The following is a 19,916-nucleotide window of genomic DNA, read 5'->3' as shown; positions in this document are numbered from 1 at the left end:
GAGGTATTTGAGGATGATTTATTTCCATTTCTGTTCTGACTATGTGTAACCACAACACTAGCTACCAGAAAGACCTTGATAGATCAAGGTCGTGCTCTAATGGCAAGGAAATAAAAATAGCTGGAGACAACATTGGCTGAATATACTCAACAGAGACACAAGTAGGCAGACACACAAAAGCGTGTGTGTGTGTGTGCGTGCGCATATGCGCATGTGGAAAATGTGCTTATGTGGTATATGCACACAAGCATCCATTTGCATGCATACACATATACAGGTCGACCTTCACTAAACCAGCACCATTGGGACCTGAGGAGTGCCAGATTAGTGAAAATGCCGAATTACAGAAGAATCACATTGAGTATAATCAGTGCCGGATCATCGAAGGAACCGGATTACAGGTAGTCGGATTAGTGAAGGTCCACCTGTACATACATGTTTATCCACTTTTTCATGTCAAGACAAAATTCCTCACTGCTCCCATTTTACTCCCTTCCCTCCTTCATTACCTCCTTCCCAACAGCCTTCCTTAGAATATTGTAATTTCACTCTCCTCCCTTCTCTCAAATATTTCCATTTACATCTCTTCACTTTATCTTATACTCATTGTCTCCATCACACCTTCATTTTTATTCACCACTTACTCCCCCCAAGTTTTCTCAAAGTTCCTTCACTCTCCGTTTCATTCTCTCCATTCCATCTCAGCATCCTACCCTTCACTCATTCCCTTCAATCTCACGTCCTTCCTGTGCTGATTTGACTTGTGTCTCTGTGAACACCTAGGCTTTACTTGGTTGCTCTGGGTTCCTCCATATCTGAAAATCGTGAACTGTTCCTTCATGTTTGTAAATTGCTTCTTGGAGATATGACCTTGACCATCTCTAGACCTATAATACGGTTTGGACTGCAATTGCTTGACATGGATGACAGCAAGATTAGCCAGCTTGTTGATAAGCAACATCAAGGACACGGATGCAAACGCAGATGGGACCATGAATACTGCCATTCTGACAGTTGCGCTTAATGGAGTTCTCACCATTCATCTCCGACTACATCTTAACAATGCAGATAATCTGTTTCAGAGAATAATCTATTCGACCAGCACAAACTCCACAAGCCACTTTGAACACTGCATACTCAGCCACAACACCTGAAGGCTAAGCTTGGATGGGAATAGAGATTTGACTGAATCATTAGAAATAAAGTGTTTTCTGGTTGTGATGCATTGAAGCTGAAAATTCATTTACATACTGATTGGATTTACACACATGCTAATGGCACCATCCATCACTTCTATAGTATGGAGCTGGGACACCTAACCTTTCTCATGCCATGGACCAATACCATTTAGCAAGGGGTCCATCATCCCAAGGTTGGGAAATCCTAGACAATAGGGACTATAAAAAGCCTCTTGCAGATTTAATACAAGACTTTTGTGCATTGTTTACATCACATGCCACTTTCTGGCATTCCTACCAATGCTCCAACTGTTTGTTTGTGTTCATCTGTCAGCCTTCTCCTGCAAACTGGAGAAAGCTACAGAGTATGCGTTGAAGGTTAACTAGCAAAACAAAAGAAAGAAACTCATGCTTACACCATCTGAAATCATTATATCAACAGGGAATATGGGTTTGTTTGTGGGGTAGTAATGGAGTGGAAGTACGGACTATTAGGTATTGAGAAATCAGTCACTTTCTGCTGCTGGCCATGGTCTTATCATACCTGTGCCTACTAAGGCAACAATTCATTCTTCATGGGCATGTGTAATGGGCTAGGTTGATCAGACCTAAACTATTTGATCGTCCAGGTGATGCGGTAATAGACATAAGAGCACAGCAAAGTAACTTAAGCCTAATTTATTATCATTACAAGAAACACAAACCACATGAAATACTTTGTAGCCAGTCACATAGATTTCAGGGCACAGGATTCTTAGGCTACGTTCACACTAGACCGGATAATTTTGAAAACGCCGGTTTGGCGTAAAAACGATAGGCGTCCACACCAGGTGTTTTTGGAAATACCTCCGTCCACATTAAAACGGGTATTTGTGGGGAGGAGAAGATGGCGGCACAATGCAGCGCGAGCGGCCGCTCCAAAATGATATCGTATTTGTTAAGTAGATACCATGCACAATCCTGATTTGTTGGAGACGGACGTGAGAGCACGGAGGAACATCTGGAGAAACTTCTGAGATGCCTGCTTCGCTGCCATTGCTACTGTGCGATCGAGATCCTTCGGAGGGGAAGGCCCCAAATCCTCAGCTTTGCCTATTGCCGGGGCCAAAGTGCTTGACAGAGATGGTGCTCGGTGTCGAAGGGCTGGTCGGAGGCTCGAAGTTTTCGGACGGACTCAAGAGTCGGCTGTGGTCAGGTGCTTCCAGGGTGCTGCACTGGAGATTCATGGCAGGAAGAGTGTTTCTCTTCCTTTACCGTCTGCGTGAGATGATGGGACTTTCGAGAGACTTTGAAACTTTATTTTACCGTGCCCATGGTCTGTTCTTTTATCAAATTATGGTATTGCTTTGAACTGTTGTAACTATATGTTATAATTAGGTGGTTTTTGTCAGGTTTTTTTAGTCTTAGTTTGTCTTGTGTTTCTGTGATATCATTCTGGAGAAACATTGTATCATTTCTTAATGCATGCTTTACTAAATGACAATAAAAGAGGACTGCATGTCCTCATAATCTAATCTAATTTGGACCTATCTCCTCCTACTGGGCATGCACAGGACACACAGAAAACAAGCGAAGAGGAAACGGTATACTTGGTGCGCATTCGTCCAGTTACATACTAGAAAAACTTAAAAAGAAATTGCCAAACGAAAGACTTGGCGCTTGTTTGTCCAGAAACATTTCCTACAGCCATAGTCTCTTCGTCGATGAAAGGGACGACAGCTACAACTAAATGCCACAAGGCTTGTTACTGGGCAAAAGTGAAGTTTGCTGTTACCTCATTTGTTTGCCTTTACTTTTGCCATATCTTTGTGTATTATTTTGCCGTATTTAACATGTGCAATAAGACAAGTTACTGGGCAAAAGTGACAATTGCATCTATTGAATGTTTGCGTAAGCATTACATTAATAAAGCACCTTGTTAAATGTATAGAACGTCTGCATCAGTGTTATCTTGTATTTCCATACGTTACATTAGGCTGTTACACATCTATTGTCAGATATTGTTGTTGTGGTGTTGGAGGCTGCGTTCAAGAAAACAATGAAATGCCGCGCTGCCACCATTTGTTCCAGCACCTCATGACAGCGGTTTTAAAAATAGCTGGTTACCCCATACATACTACAACAGCCAACTGGCGTTTTCAGATTTAAACACTGTGGAGAGTGTTTTAGTAAAGCTCCATTTCTGGGGGAGGAAAACGCCATTTCAGCGCAGACGGAGGGTCAAAACGAAGAGAAAAAGCTTCGGTTACAGATTTATCCGGTCTAGTGTGGACGTAGCCTTAGTCAGCACTTGATTGTCACTGTTGTTGGAGGAATTCCGAATTCCAACTGACTCATGAAACCACCCTGGGTCCTAGACACTGATCACGATTTCAGGCCCTCAGATGAAGTCTGGTGAAACCAGCAAAAGGCAGCTCAATATATTTACAAGCTTCACAAGGCAGAAAAATCCAGAAACACACAAACTCTGTTCTTTTGTTCTCATGTCGTTAACTCAGCCTAGTTTCTTTCATTAAAACAACACATGTTCATTAGCACAGAGTTCAGTGTAAACCAGTTAGATGATTTAATGATCACTCTTCATCAATTAGACCACTGATGTTTTGGACACAATATTCCCTGGACTTACAAAAGAAAATTAATATTACCTATAAGCAATAAGCCCAAATCTAAAAAAGAATCCATCAAGCCAACCTGACATTTGCATTTTAAAGGTGCCTGAGACAAAATAAGAATCCAGCTGCTATCAGCAAACATTCTACAATCATTAACAGTGTTTACCTTGTACAAACACTTCGAAAGTTTACTCACTAACATACAGACCCCACATGCTAAGTGTTCAGAAAGAAACCAATTGTCATTTTGAACTGTTCAGAATTCATCCAAAGCTTTACAAAATTTAATGCGATACATTTCACCCCTTGAATGTCCGCAGGTGAAAGACTTAAACTCTTCCTTCTGCTTAAAACAAAGAATACATATTAATATCCCTTGCATGATTAAAACTATTATTACAATTATTAAAATGAAAAATCATCAACTTCAATATTCACATGATCATATCATGCAAATGTTTTGCCACATTGCTTCAAGAGAAGGATAGTGTATTGGTATTCTATAATGTATTTGAATGATGTGTCCATTGTTGCTGAATAGCTGGAGGCTTGTACTAGATCTGTTTTTTGATTTCATTGTAGAAATCAGTTTGCCTCTAACACAAGAACCAATCACATTGTTCAGTTTGATTTGAGCAATAGGCAATGAAACTGTATTCTTCTGAGAAAGTGAAGATCAGGTACCTCATATTTCTTTAATGTTTCAAATAATCTGTTGAATCCATAAACTGGAAAAGATTAATTTAATATATTCCTGAGAAACCACTTGTTTGAGCACATAAAATATACCATGCTGGCAGATGATCACTTACTACATAAGAATTTATTCCATTACTGTTGGCTTATTTATATGTTTTCAGCAGCTTGCTTTGTTTTTAGAACAAACTAACTTCCAGTTAAATAAAAATCTAACTTTTCTAAACCTATTCTTCTGCACTGCCAGTAGGTGGCAATCAATAAGATACATGAGTAAAAAATAAATGACATAATTTTGGTTTCTTCATTTAAAGCTTAGGTAGGTCTGATTTATAAAAAGTTTTAAAAACTTAATTGCAATAGTGATTTATCAGGTTCCTTAAAACTGTGCTCAGAGTCTGTCATTTTAACTAACAAGCATAGCTATAACAAGTTGGTTCTTTGTGATTGATGTCTGGTGACCTCAGTAACCACAATAAGCAACACAAGACCCAAGAATTCTAGTATTGTTAAATTTTATTTTGAACACTACTTAAATTAAAATTAGTGAAACTACCCAATTAAATTTACAAATTCATATTCAGGGCAAAAAAATTCATTTCATCAGATGTCTAGATAAATGAGTGCTGATTCATATCGATTTTTAATTGACCAATGGTGGAACCTCAGGATTATCTTGGAAGTCACCGTTGTTCCTTTCTGGTACTCTACTTTGATGAAATCGGAGAGGACCTTGAGCAACTGATTTCTTTGCCGTCACAATATTGGTCAAGTCAACACGCTTGCTTGGATCCACTTCTAACTTCTCAATATATTGTGTTGTTCTGTGGGACAACATGACAAGATAGTCAATCAAGTTAGTGTACTGCTGAAATCTTTCTATCCATGAAGATTATACCTTTGGTGGTGGATTCTACCAAGCTCTATCATTAGTATGTTTTTTATAGAGTATATTATAGCTTCAAATTGATTTAATATTCACTTCAAAAATTTTACACATGAAAGCGTAACAGATTTAGGAAAACTTCCAAGGTCATCGAGGATAGGCTGCAGCTTGAGCAAATATTGTTTGCTCCATATGTTCCAGTTCAACTTACATTATATTAATTGTACATTATCTGCATAACAAAAGCAAAGATATTACTTAGAGTCAAGATCTGAACTATGGAAGGATTAGAAACCGTTTGGCACTGATTCCTCCCCAGATTTTTCTGAACATCGTTTTTTAAGCATTGGATAGGGGAAGAAGTCAGCAGACCTCTTGAAAACAATGTCCTAATGTCCATCCAGATCTACATTCTTTCTGAATTTTCTATAATTTCCAGAAAATAACCCACAAACTTGTTTAATGCAAGGTGCTAAGGTGTCAGTTATGAACTGTGTTTATCACTTTGCTTTTTTAAAAAGTTTTTCCAGCCTGGAAAACAGCCTATCAATTGAGCTGCTGAGTCTGCACAGCAACCACTCACGTAACCTACATCTCTCTACCGAATATCAGCATATCAATTTACAATCTGGTTTTATCTAGTTTATGAACCTGAAAATAACACCAAAGAATTCCCTCACTTTACATACAAATACATTGTGACACAGAACAACAAGGAAAAATAAAAAAACTGGACTGTCCTGACTAATTCATTAGTCACATCTATACTGCTATCAATAGCGTAATCGAGGGTACAGATAAATTCCGTGAAAGAAATAAAAAACAAAAAAATGTTTTGTATTCTCTGTAAATTCTACAGATTGTTGTGTGTGAAAATCCCAGGAGATCAGCAGGTTCTGAGATACTTAAACCATCCCATCTGGCACCAACAATCATTCCATAGTCAAAGTCAGTTAGATCACAATTCTTCCCCATTCTTCTGTTTGGCCTGAACAACAACTGAACCTCTTGACTATGTCTGCGTGTTTTTATACACTGAGTTGCTGCCATGTGACTGGGAGATTAGATATTTACATTAACGAGTAGACGTACAGGTGTAGCTAATAAAGTGGCCACTGAATGTAGATTTAAGGCAATTAAGCAAAAGATTTAAAAGGAATTGGAGTGAGAATACTTCACACAAATGGTGGTGGGTATAAGGAACAAGTTGCCAGAGGAAGCTGTAGAGATGTGTACAATTACAACATTTAAAAGACATTTAGACAGGTACACAAATAGAAAGTGTAGTGGGCCAAACATAGGGACTAGTTCAGATAGACCACTTGGACACTGTGGATGAGTTGAACTGAAGGGCCCTGTTTCAATGCTGTATAACTCCAGGACTCTATACTTTTTAAATAATCTTTATTTAAAATCAATCTATACTAATCACTATACTAATAATTTTCTGATAGATATCTAACCTCTTGGTTCTGTCATTACTTTAGTGATTCATTTTAAAAGTATTTTCTCTTCAAGACCTTTACATTGGATTTATAATGAGGGCAGAAGAAAGGCTTCATATAAGAAACAGGCCATTCTAGCTCTCAACCCCTTTTTTTTTGCTGCTTAATTATGTGTACACCAACAGTTTTTAACCACTTTGGCTCCATATCCCCAAACCCATAATCTTCCTTCACCACATTTATCTCAATAAAATCTGTTCATCTTATTTTGCAGTTCTATTGACCCAGAAGAAAATGAAACAAGAAATATGAACAGGAGTAGACCATCCGGCTCATGACATTTTGTAGTGTCCCAGGTTTCCTCTACTCTATTAGTAAAATGGCTTTCCAATATCCAAAAAAAAAAATCACAAAATAGCATTTCCCTTAATTTCAAATAAAGTCTGTGTTTTAGATGTACACGAGGAAGTCTGCAGATGCTGGAAATCCAAAGCAACACACTCAACATGTTGAGGGGACTCAGCAGCAGCAGGTCAGACCATCGATGTTTCGGGCCAAGACCCTTCTTCAGGACTGAGAAGGGAAAAAAATGCCAGAATCAAAAGCTGGGAGGAGGCAGAAGAGGCTAACTGGAAGGTGATAGATGAAGCCAAGTGGGTGGGAAAGGTGAAGGGATGGAGAAAGAAGATTCTGATACAAGAGGAAAGTGCACCATAGGCAAGAGGAGGAAGGGACGGGGAGAGTAATAGACAGGCGAGAAGTCGTCTGAATGAGGACTAGAAGAAGTGGGGGAGAGGATATTTTGTTACCGGAAGGATGAACTGATATTCATGCCATCAGTTTGGAGGGTACCCATACAGAATATGTGTTGCTTCTCCACCCTAAGGGTGGCCTCATTTTGGCAGAACAGGCCATGGACCAACACTTCGGAACGGGAATGCAGATCAAAATTAAGATGCTTGGCCATTGATAAGTCCCACTTATGGCAGATGGTGTGGAGGTGCTCAATGAAGCAGTCCCTCAATTTACGAAGGGTCTCACCAGTAAAGAGGCCACATTGGGAACACTGGACACAATAGATGACCTCAGCATATTCGTAGATGAAGTGTTGCCTCAACTGGAAGGATCGTTGGGACCCTGATTGGAGATGAAGGAGGAGGTGTATGGGCAGGTGAGGCACTTAGGCCCCTTGCAGGGATAAGTACCTGGAGAGAGATTAGTGGGGAGTAACAAACGGACAAGGGAATCGTGGGGGTAGTGATCTGGTGGAAAGCAGGGCACTGGGGGGGCGGGGCGAGGTAAAGGTTTGTTTAGTGGTAGGATCCTTTTGGAGCTGGCGGAGGATAACATGTTGGATGTAGAGGATGATGGGGTGGTAGGTAAGGACCAGAGGCACTATCACTATTAAGGTGGCAGGAAGATAGGGTGAATGTGGGTGTACGGTAAATGGAAGAAATGCGGGCAAAGGCAGCATCAATAGCAGAGGGAGAGAAATCCTCTACTATTGATGGAAACAGATGCAGTCATCAATGGAGTGGAGGAAGAGTTGAGGATAATAACTGGGGAAGGCTTCAACATGGACACTTCTACATAGTCAACGAACAGGCAGGCATAGCTGGGGCCCATGCGATTGCTGATGGCTACCCCTCAAGTCTGAAGAAAGTGGGAGGAGCAGAAGCAAAAGTTGTTCAGGGTGAGGATCAGTTCTGCCAGATGGAGGAGAGTGGTGGAGGGGGAGTGGTTGGTACTTTCATCAAGAAGGAAGTGGAGAGCTCTGAAGCCTTCTTGATGGGGGATAGAAGTATAAGGGACTGGACATCCATGATGAAGATGAGGCAGTCAGGGCCAGGGTAATGAAACTTACTGAGGAGACTGAGGGCATGAGAAGTGCCGCAGATGTAGGTGGAAAAGGACTGGAATTGAGATACGAGGACACGAGTTCAGTGGAGCAGAAGCAGGTAGAGTCAATAAACTGACCAAGACAGTCTGGTTTGAGGATGCAAACAACAGGAATTCTGCAGATGCTGGAAATTCAAGCAACACACATCAAAGTTGCTGGTGAACGCAGTAGGCCAGGCAGCATCTGTAGGAAGAGGTGTAGTCGACGTTTCAGGCCGAGACCCTTCGTCAGGACTAACTGAAGGAAGAGTTAGTAAGAGATTTGAAAGTGGGAGGGGGAGGGGGAGATCCAAAACGATAGGAGGGGGAGGGATGGAGCCAAGACAGGAGGGGGAGGGATGGAGCCTCTCTTACTAACTCTTCATTCAGTTAGCCCTGACGAAGGGTCTCGGCCTGAAATGTCGACTGTACCTCTTCCTAGAGATGCTGCCTGGCCTGCTGCGTTCACCTACAACTTTGATGTGTGTTGCCTGGTTTGAGGATCTTGGACAGGGGGTAGAAGTGAGCAGTGTGGGGTAAGGGGGCTATGAGTTTAGTAGCAGTGGATGGGAGTTTGCCAGAGTGGATGAGGTCACTGATGGTGTCGGAGACAGTTTTCTGACTGTGTGGAGAGGTGTTCTCCTCGAGGAGTAGGTATAAGGAGGTAACTGATAGCTGCCACCTGGCCTCAGTAAGGTAGAAGTCAGTGTGCCAGACTACAATAGCAATCCCCTTGTCTGCAGGCTTGATGGTTGGGTTAGCCACAGAGAGGATGGAGGGCAGTGTGCTCGGAGAGTGAAAAGTTGAAGAGAAGCGAGGAGTGCTGAAGTGTGTTTTAGATTCTCCAGCAAAAGAAAAAAAATGTTCTTGATATCTACTTTATTTTTAAAGATCTTGTCATTTGTACAGGTATGGCAGAATAGGATATGGTTAGTAATAACGTACCTGAAGCTCTTATCAGATAATACCTCTTGACAGCCCAAAATTTAAATTTTCATGACTTTAAACCAATACCCAATTCTTCTGATCTAGTAATATTTTTTTGAAAAATATCAACAGGATTAGTGGGAAAAGGCCTTACTTTTAATTAATATCAATACTTATTTGTTATACTGACAAGTTCTTTTGAAATATACTGTATATCTTCTCTAATTTGCCTTTGATTTTCAATAAATCCTTCCTGTAATTTTAAGGATGTTTTATACAAGTCCATAGCAGTTTTAGTTGTTTATGTTTCAATAAGATCACCTCTCATTCATCTAACCCATGAGATGAGTCAGGGCATTCTTCTAAAGACCAAAATGTATCGGAATAACTTCTGTCACCGAGGATGAGTAGATTAACGATTAATGACAATAATTACAAACATAGGCCTACATATTCATCTGCATCATTTATCTGGCATTAAAATTACATTGGCAATCTTCCTAGAGTTGTTTAAAAAAAAACTTAATAAAGAAATTGTTGATAAGACTGGAGTACATGTTACAATCATCGGGATAAGAGCTGGGGGTGGATGCGTGGGAGAATGCCAAATCCCATCAAGGGTAAACAGAACATGGGAGAACCTGAAAATTAGATACGCTTAGGTGAAAGTTTTCTTGTAGAAGCAGCATTTATAGCTGGAAGGTCTCAAGGAAGCAACTGAAAAGGCATGAGTGCTCTCTATGAATGCCTCTACTTTTGGGAGCTTTGCAATGCTGGAAAACACCCTACATTCCTTCCAGATATGAAAACAAAACACAAAATCAAAATTCTCTATGTCTGGAGAGCTTTTCTTGACTTTTGATAAGCGGTAACAAACAACATTGTATCATGTAAGAGGAGAAACCTACTAGGTTCTTAAGACAAGTTCTGGAGAATGAAGGTGACTTGAGAAAAGTGCAGGCCACTTGGTCACAAATGAAATTAATGACTACCTTGTAGCAGTATGGTCTGCAAAGATATTGTTGCTTAGGCCATCTCTTTGTGAGCCTGAATAAAGATAGTGTTTGGTGCTATTTCTTTTGTCAAATGTCTTTCATCTACTTCTTCACTCATGCCTGAAGTGATGAATATGGAACTGCCTCTCTTTTTGCAGGATTTCATCTTGGATTTCTGGCCATTTAAACTCAAAGAAGAACACGCAAAACTACCTGGAATGAGTGAAGTAGACGAACCTGGGGTATTGGAGGGAGTTCATTATTTGAATTAGTATAATTAAAGTTTATTTTGGTGAGAGTTGTGCAGCACTATGACTATGACTGCAGGAGAAATGCATCAAACTCTTCAAGAAACATTTAGTTTGAATCTTCAAAGATTCTTTTCAGTGGCTAAAACAAGGATACTGCTGCTGCAAAGTTTAGGGATCTTGGAATATATTTCTTTTATCTACTTCTTCACTCATGCCTGATATTGTCTGTGGGGCATGGGCATGTTCGCCCACATTAGTTTTACCGGGTGTTCTAGTTTCCTCCCTACTCCGAGTTAATAGATCATTGCAAACTGCCTCACATGAAAACAGATGGCAGGTATTTGAATGGACAAAAGTATACGGTCATGCACTTTGCTAGAAGGAAGCACAAACTATTTTCTAAATGGGAAAAAATTCAGAATTGGAGGTAAAAAGGACTTGAGAGCACTCATGCAGATTCCCTAAAGGTTTACTTGCAGATTATAGTAAGGATGGCAAATGCAATGGTAGTATTCATTTCAAGACAGCTACAATATAAAAACAAGGATGTAATGCTGAAGCTTTATAAAGCATTAGTCAGACCACATACGAGCCTTGCGAGCAGTTTGGGTGCCATATCTAAGGATGGATGTGCTAATACTGAAGTGGGTTCAGAGGGCATTGATGAGAATGATCTCCGGGATGAAAGGGTTAAAATATGGGGAGTATTTGATAGCTCTGGGCCTCTACCCACTGGAACTTATAAGGATAAGGGGGATCTTATCAAAATCTACCAAATATTGAAAGGCTTGGATATGGTGGAGAGATATGAGAAATTAGATATGAGAAAAAAAATGAACAGTGCCAGTCGCTACCAAGACCAATGGAGTAGAAAATCTCATGAGAAATTAATTTTGGGCATTATTGACATTATTAGGCTCACAAGATGCTAATGAAATAGTGCAAAGATTTACAAACATTTCCCAACAGAAGTACATACACTACTAACAAATGCTGCTAGCGATTCTAGAAATGTCTAACTTTGGCAATGATTTTCACCTGGGTACTGACTGTATAGATTAATTTTTGGGCAACGGTAAATTATAGTAGTTGGTGGAGGCAAAACAAAAGTGGAATTGTACGTGTGATCAGCACTGTCCTGTGCACCCCACCTCACCTTACTCCGATCATCACTGACCATTCTGACAGGCTGCATCACTGTCTGGTGTGGGGGTGGGGGGTGGGAGTCTACTACACAGGACTGAAAGAAGCTGCAGAGGGTTGTAAATTTAGTCCGCTCCATCTTGGGTATTAGCCTACAAAGTACCCAGGACATCTTCAAGGAACGGTGTCTCATAAAGGCAGTGTCCATTATTAAAGACCTCCAGCGCCCAGGGCATGCCCTTTTCTCACTGGTATAATCAAGTGAGAGGTACAGAAGCCTGAAGGTACACACTCAGCGATTCAGGAACAGCTTCTTCCCCTCTGCCATCTGATTCCTAAATAGACATTGAACCCTTGGACACTACCTCACTTTTTTTAATATACCTGTATATTATTTCTGTTTTTTCCATGATTTTTAATCTATTCAATATATGTATACTGTAATTGATTCACTTATTATTATTTTATCACATTTTTCCTCTTCTTCTACATTCTGCTGCTATACATTGAACTGCTGCCGCTAAATTAACAAATTTCATGACACATGCTGGTGATAAGAAACTTGATTCTGATCTGATGCAAAGCACAACATCAATGCAAGAAACTGTATTGACACATAGGGAATATTTAGCTTGTTATTACATAATAATTACCTTGAAACATCTGGGTCTGGATTGGTGCTGTTTAAAGGTCTAGCTGTAGTTTTACTCTTGGGCTTTGGCCTAATAACTTCATGCACCTGAAAGAACTATCTCAGATTAGAGATCCAGATTAAATATATTTATTATTCATAGAGAAAAAAAATGATATGCAACCAAAAGCAACCTACCAATTAATATTATGAAAAGGAAATTAAGATAATGTTTGGAATATAAGTTTATGAATCTACTACTTCAGGAAGTAAGTTTCATAGGGGGCAAGTAAGTTTCATAGGGGGCAAGTTTGTACATTGGGTGAACACATAACAGATAGGTACTGCATCAGTCAACACTAAAATACAATATTTAAAATACAATACATTGGGACACAATTCCTAGAATGAGTATGCTGGTGCAATCAGTGCGACAAGTGGCAATATAGCATGTTTTACTGACAACACATGTCAGGAATCTCTCCCTGATGCTGTGTGCTGCTATGACCTGGTCAAAGCTTAACACAGTGCTTTTCTGAGAATCAGGTAAGAATCCAGCAATGAACCACCCATAACTCTGTGTGGAAGGGAAGTGGTTGTGTATGCTGGGACCAGTTGTATGTCCATTCATTGTTGATAGGACTCAGGGATGCCGACATAATAAGTATAGTTTATTGCAGGAGACTGGGAGCATCTGCTCTGCATGTTGACAGATGCCTGGATCCTATGCTCTCCCACATCACCATCTGTTTGGTGTAATGGAAGCTAACATCTCATCCCTCTATTTGGCTTCATAGCTCTCCTTACAGATAGAGGAATGGCTGACAACCAGGAGGCAACAAGTAGGAATAAAGGGGGCCTTTTCTGGTTAGCTGCCAGTGACTAGTGGTGTTCCTCAGGGGAGAGTATTGGGATCACTGCTTTTTACTATGTTTGTCAATGATTTGGATAATGGAATTGATGGCTTTGTGCCAAAGTTTGCAGATGGTATGAAGATAGGTGGAAGGGTAGGTCGTGCTGATGAAGCAATGTGATTGCAGAACTTGGACAAATTGGAAGAATGGGCAAAAAAGTTGCAGCTGGAATACAGAGTTGGGAAATGTACGAAAATGCATTTGGGTAAAAGGAACAATAGTGCGGCCTGTTATCTAAATGGGGAGAAGGTTCAAACATCAGAGATGCAGAGGGATTTAGGAAAGCGCATGCAAGACTCCCAGAGGATAAATTTAGAGGTTGAGTCTGTAGTAATGAAGGCAAATGCAATGCTGGCATTTATTTCAAGGGGAATAGAATATAAAAGTAAAGAGACAATGCTGAGGCTTTCTAAGATGTTAGTCAGGCCGCACTTGGGAGTATCGTTAACTGTTTTGTGCCCCATATCTTAGAAAGGATGTGTTGTCATCGCACATATTATGATCTTATGGTCTTATCCCTGTGCCAGGAACTTATTGCAAACCCTTGGTCTCATCGCTCAGTGTGAAGCTGATGTGAACTCCTAGTCATCCCACTGCTATGCTCATGGCCCAAGTGCTAGGATTCTGCTATGAATCCTGACTACTGTAGGCACTGGCATGGTAATGTAACATCTAGACTTTAAGTGGGAAAACTGCCTTGAAGACTGGCAGGAAGGATCACGTAGTGATAATTTCTTTTTCAGCTGCATGGCCTTTCTGTTGCTTTCTGACCATCTCTTGTATTCCATGTATGTCAGTCTATTTACTCATGGCTTGTTCACTACTGTCTTCTCAAAGGTATACTCCGAAGGGCTAGCATTGGTGTTAAACCCTATCGCACATCCTTGTTACACTTATTGTCGATCCTAAGCTGGTCAAACTGTTGCTAGAGGAATAAGTTTCTATAGTCCTTTCTTAGTGCTTTATATAGCAGATTAAAGGAGAATTTTCCAAGTCGTTGTAGCAAAAAAATGAGCTCATTTTCATTCTGTATTTTAGGAAGAATAGAATATGATTATTCTACTAGAATTACTAGAATGTTACCTGGGTTTCATCATCTAAGTTACAGAGAAAGGTTGAACAAGTTGGGTCTTTATTCTTTGGAATGTAGAAGGTTGAGGGGGGACTTGATAGAGGTATTTAAAATTATGAGGGGGATAGATAGAGTTGACATGGATAAGTTTTTTCCACTGAGTGTGGGGGAGATTCAAACAAGAGGACATGAGTTGAGAGTTAAAAGGCAAAAGTTTAGGGGTAACATGAGGGGAAACTTCTTTACTCAGAGAGTGGTAGCTGTGTGGAACGAGCTTCCAGCAGAAGTGGTTGAGGCAGGTTCGATGTTGTTTAAAGTTAAATTGGACAGCTATATGGACAGGAAAGGAATGGAGAGTTATGGGCTGACTGCAGGTCGATGGGACTTGGTGAGAGTAAGAGTTTGGCACGGACTAGAAGGGCCGAGATGGCCTGATTCCATGCTGTAATTGTTATATGGTTATATATGTCATATGCTGCAAAACTTGTGCTACTGGGCCGCGAGGAAACGATATGATTTGGTGATTTAAGTCAGCTGCACCTTTCCTCATTCCCTGTCACGCCCACTGTTGAGCTTGAACACACACAAGGTCATTACCCGCGCGTCATCCATGTCAGCGTGGGATGGAGATCAACTCCTGGAGCTTGCAAATGATGGCAGGCTCAAAAGTATGTTTGACATAACATCTCTGCCGGCATTCTGGATCAAAGTCAAGGCTACATATCCTGAGATAGCCACGAAAGCACTGAAAACGTTGCTTCCATTTCCAACATATCTCTGCAATGAAAGCAACGAAAACTAAATTGCGGAATAGACTGGACATAAGGAACCCCCTTCGAGTATCGCTGTCTCCCATCACCCCTCGATAGGACCATGTTGTTGCAGGAAAACAAGCCTAGGGCTCCCACTGATTCAGCGATATTGGCGTGTTGCAATGATTTTATATGTCCATACGAGGAAAATATGTGCTGTGTGTTTAATATCCAAATGTTACTTAAAATGTGATGATGCTATTGACTTATAAGTGACCTATATAACCATGTAACAATTACAGCACGGAAACAGGCCATCTCTGCCCTTCTAGTCCGTGCTGAATTTTACTCTCACCAAGTCCCACCGACCTGCACTCAGCCCATAACACTCCATTCCTTTCCTGTCCATATACCTATCCAATTTTTCTTTAAATGATAATATCGAACCTGCCTCTAACACTTCTACTGCAAGTTCATTCGACACTTACTTCAAGCTCTCCTGTCCTCCCCTGATAATTGACATCACTATATTCATGTGAGGAAAATATGCGCTGTGTGTTTAATATTAAATTCATTAGATAAACCCTTTTAGAAACAAAATTGAGTGTATTAGCCACTTATCACCTATATTCCAGTCATCATTAACACCCCCCCAAACAGAATTGCCAAAAATGATTTGTAGAAAGAAAGTCGGCACATACACACATGCGTACTGGTGCCCGCGCAAGGCTTCATGGTCATTGTAGTCTTTCTCAGGGTAAACACAGCATATTTGACGGCTACTCTTGTCCGTTGGCAACCCTACACCGCCCCCCCCCCCCCCACTAACTGGTCGGCCAGTCCGCACAGAATATTGTCAATAATAAACCGGTCCCCATTGTAAAAAAGGTTGAGGACCCCTGATATATGATATTAATATAATCTTTGCCATGTTTGTACATTAGAAAAAGATGTTGCCTCCAATCAAATCAACATAAATAAAGTGTTCTTTACTAATCTGGAATAGCTGTAAACAGGTTCTTGTCATTCACCAGACTAAATTACCAACTCAACACAACTGAGACACTTCAGCTGAACTAAAAAGATGGTAAGGCAACTAGTAAAAAGAACTGAATTTTCAGTGAATCTATACCTTTGGCATTGTAATAAGCAAATGTCCAGTCGTCTGGGACCGTTTGGCAGAACTACTATCAGGTTTTACTTCTTCTTGAAGTACTAGCTGAAATACCTAAAAATACAGCAAAATAGCAAAAATAAAATTTATTGATAAATAAAAGTAGCATAGCACTTACAAACTTACTATTTGCTGCTAATTTTATACATTTAAACTATAAAATAAGTTGCTTCATTTGACAGTATTTAGATGATCTTTGCACGGCTCCTCTATATTCGAAAGTCTATCCACAAAACCCTGCAGTGGAGCCATTCTGTTGGCTGGCATTCAACTTCAATTCCTCTGCTTAGGACATCCTGATGATCGACTAGCTGGTCATTTATCAATATGCCAAGGACACGGCCTAGAAGACTAGCACGCCTTCAGGGTGTCGGATTTTCGTGGCTCTGGAGGTGGGCAGATTCAAGGTTAGTGCCACTGCAGAAAACTGGTGTGTCATGGGAAGATCAAAAGCAGTGAGCTGGCTGCAGGCTGTGTGCCCAGAGACCCAAGATCTTTGGACACAGAGTTCGGAAAAAGTGACACAACAGACTTTTAATACCATAACTTGGCAAGTTGTTTTGTTATGTCTCCCCTCTCACTGTGAAATGGGGACATCTCTTTTTCTCTTATTAGGGAGAGAGAGACAGACAGAGAGAGAGAGAGAGCCAGCCTGTGGTATACTGAATACCACGTGGACGAGTAGTCTTTGGGGTACTGCAAGTCTGTGTGTTTATTGATGCTTTGCTGCACTTGAGTGCTCGTTCAGGGGTGTCAATGTGTTTTTGCTATGTGTGGGGGGGAATTGTCACTTTGCTGCAGCTTATGCATGGGAGGGGGAGCTGGGGGTGACTTCACGGTTCTAACATTTAACTGTCATTCATTCTTTGGGGCACGCCTCTGACTTCGTGGATGTTTGCGAAGAAAAAGAATTTCAGGAAGTATATTGTATATTGAATACATTTCTCTGACATTAAACTGAACATTGATTCAATAATCCAGAGTCACAATAGCTGGGGTATGGCCAAACATAAATTACCTAATAATGATACATAATTACCAAAATGGCTGGAATGAAATTTTTTATACAACTCTCCTGCAGGTAAATAGCCTTGCGTTAAATAGGCATTGCTGGTCCTCTGGCTGATCAAATTGATCAGCATAGAAAAAACATTCTCGTGTCAGTAGTTCTATGACTGATTGGGCATGTTAGGTCTTAGGGGAAAAACTGCCAAGTAAGGTTTGTCACAAATGATGAAAGAGTCAATGAAGGGGGAAGAGAAAGCACAATTGATGTTGTCCTTATCAATCTACATATATCCATTTATAGTATGTCAGGAATGACCTCCATAAGTACTTCTTAAGATCTGATTTCACATTCAGACCAGAGATAAACACCATTGTGTGTCACTGGCAATTTATTGATGGAATTGATTCTTAACAGATGAAATAGTGCGTAACTGAGCATCGAACTTCTGACTTACCAATGTCTCAGAAATAATTACTTCAACTATGTCAAGGACTATCACATTTAAAGGAGGTGATGCACTCAAATCTAAAAATGCATTTACTAACCTATTTTATTAACATGAGGCTATGATATTGTGCTTCTAGATCCACTTCCTCAAACCTGACATTTGCTACTAACAGCCAAAGCTACCTCATCCCACTGCTGTCTTTATCTGGAGCATTTTCAGTCTGCTACAAATAGATCACTTTTCCCTGACTTAGGCCTCCTGTGTACATCCAAAAACAATAGAACCCACTCTCTTCAGTGATATATTGTTAGACTTCATTTTCCACAAGATCAAGTACTATAGTCTCATTCTCCATCCACTGCAACCATAATACAGCTTCCTCTAATTCCAAAACAAAACAGAAAAAAGCTCAGGTAGCATTTGTGGAAGTATATTTCAGGTCAGAGAAAAGACTGTTCTCTTTCCACAGATGCAGCCAATGAGTGCTCCCCATTTTGCGTGACGTTTTCTTATGTTCAGGTATGCAAGAATCAGAATCAAAATCAGATTCAATATCAGTGGCACATGTCATGAAATCAGTTGTTTTGCGCTTGCAGTACATTGCAACACATAATAAAAAACTAAGTATATATACTGTATAAGAAAAAAAACTAAAATACATAAGTAGTGGAAAAAAAGGAGGGAGGCAATTGAGGTAGTGTTTGTAGTTTCAGCGTCCATTCAGAAATCTGATGGTGGAGGAGAAGAAGCTGTTCCTGAAACGTTGAGTATGTGTCTTCAGGCACCTGCACCCCCTTCCTGCATGCTAGCAATCAGAAGAAGGCATGTCTTGGATGATAGGGGCTCCTCAATGTTGGATGCTGACTTTTTGAGGCATCACATTTCGAAGGTGTCTTGATGCTGGGGAGGCTACTGCCCATGATGTGCTGGCTGAGTTTTACAACTTTCTGAGCTATTTCCGATCCTGTGGAGTGACCCCTCCATACCAGTAATGTAACTAGCATGCACTCTCCACAGTACAGCTGTAGAGATTTGTGAGTGTCACTGGTGATATACCAAGTCTCATCGAGAATACATATAACACTTAAGCACTATTACATCTACCCCTGTAGCACATGGTAGTAGGTGTTAATAATTAAGGCCGCTAGAGGAGTGTGCAGCATTTCAGTTTTTGAAGCCATGTTGTACAAGCAATGTTATTACTGTTTTCAGTTTAAATCTACTGACATCTAATCCATGTAAATTTATGACAAAATTGGATATATAGGTTGAAGAGAAATGCAGCACAAGGTAAAATGATTGGAAAAGAGGAAGGTGATCTCTTTGAATCAACAGGCAGGTTTTACTTTTTTCAGTTTCAAATAGCTTTGATGGTGTAAGTAGGTGTAACATTAATTTTATGTTTATCAGTTACTGACCTTTCCTTTAACCTTCACACAAACATGTGTTGGTTGAACATCAATGTCAAGTAAAGATGTATCCAGATACCTGTGGAATTAATTTTAAGAAGGTTAGAATTTGTGCTGAATTATTCAAACTCAGATTTCACTAATTCATAGAAATTTATTGTACAGAAGTACGGCATTTTTACCTCTGTATTTACATCACCTAAAAAAGAGCTGTCTAATTCTCAGTGTGCAGCTTTGCAGATTATGGCCATCAATCACTAATCAGGGTATATTTTAAAATACGATGAAGGTCTTGCCACAATTACCCTGTCAGGCAGTGGATTCCAAACCATCACAAGTCTGGTTATTTTTCTCTTGGATTGCCTTTAATCTTTGATCTCAGGGTACTCATGTCAAAGACAGCAGGTTCTTCCTATTCCCTCCTCTAGACCTCTCAATTATTAACATCTCACTTAAATCACCCATCAGTTTTTATTGTTGAAGAAAAAACAAC

At 40.2% G+C, this 19,916-nt stretch overlaps 1 protein-coding gene across 4 annotated transcripts in view; it reads right to left on the bottom strand.

The window, feature by feature from the left end:
* Positions 1 to 4,581: 4,581 nt before the first annotated feature.
* Positions 4,582 to 19,916, bottom strand: part of LOC140198973 (dynein axonemal assembly factor 11-like) — a 49,324-nt gene continuing 33,989 nt past the window's right edge. For 2 of the 4 annotated variants that reach the window (XM_072260339.1, XM_072260509.1), the window contains exons 9-12: positions 19,433 to 19,502; positions 16,516 to 16,611; positions 12,668 to 12,762; positions 4,582 to 5,313 (exon numbers count right to left, since the gene is read on the bottom strand). In XM_072260339.1, coding sequence (XP_072116440.1) covers positions 5,133 to 5,313; positions 12,668 to 12,762; positions 16,516 to 16,611; positions 19,433 to 19,502 — 442 coding nt within the window. In that variant the 3' untranslated portion in view covers positions 4,582 to 5,132. The remainder of the gene's footprint in view (positions 5,314 to 12,667; positions 12,763 to 16,515; positions 16,612 to 19,432; positions 19,503 to 19,916) is intronic. The other 2 variants (XM_072260426.1, XM_072260597.1) reach the window with 2 other exon arrangements.

Source organism: Mobula birostris, chromosome 1, assembly GCF_030028105.1.
Source record: "Mobula birostris isolate sMobBir1 chromosome 1, sMobBir1.hap1, whole genome shotgun sequence".
NCBI classification, from domain to species: Eukaryota; Metazoa; Chordata; class Chondrichthyes; order Myliobatiformes; family Myliobatidae; genus Mobula; species Mobula birostris.
The sequence above is the reverse complement of the archived record's forward strand: the minus strand, read 5'-3'. Positions and strand labels throughout refer to the sequence as shown.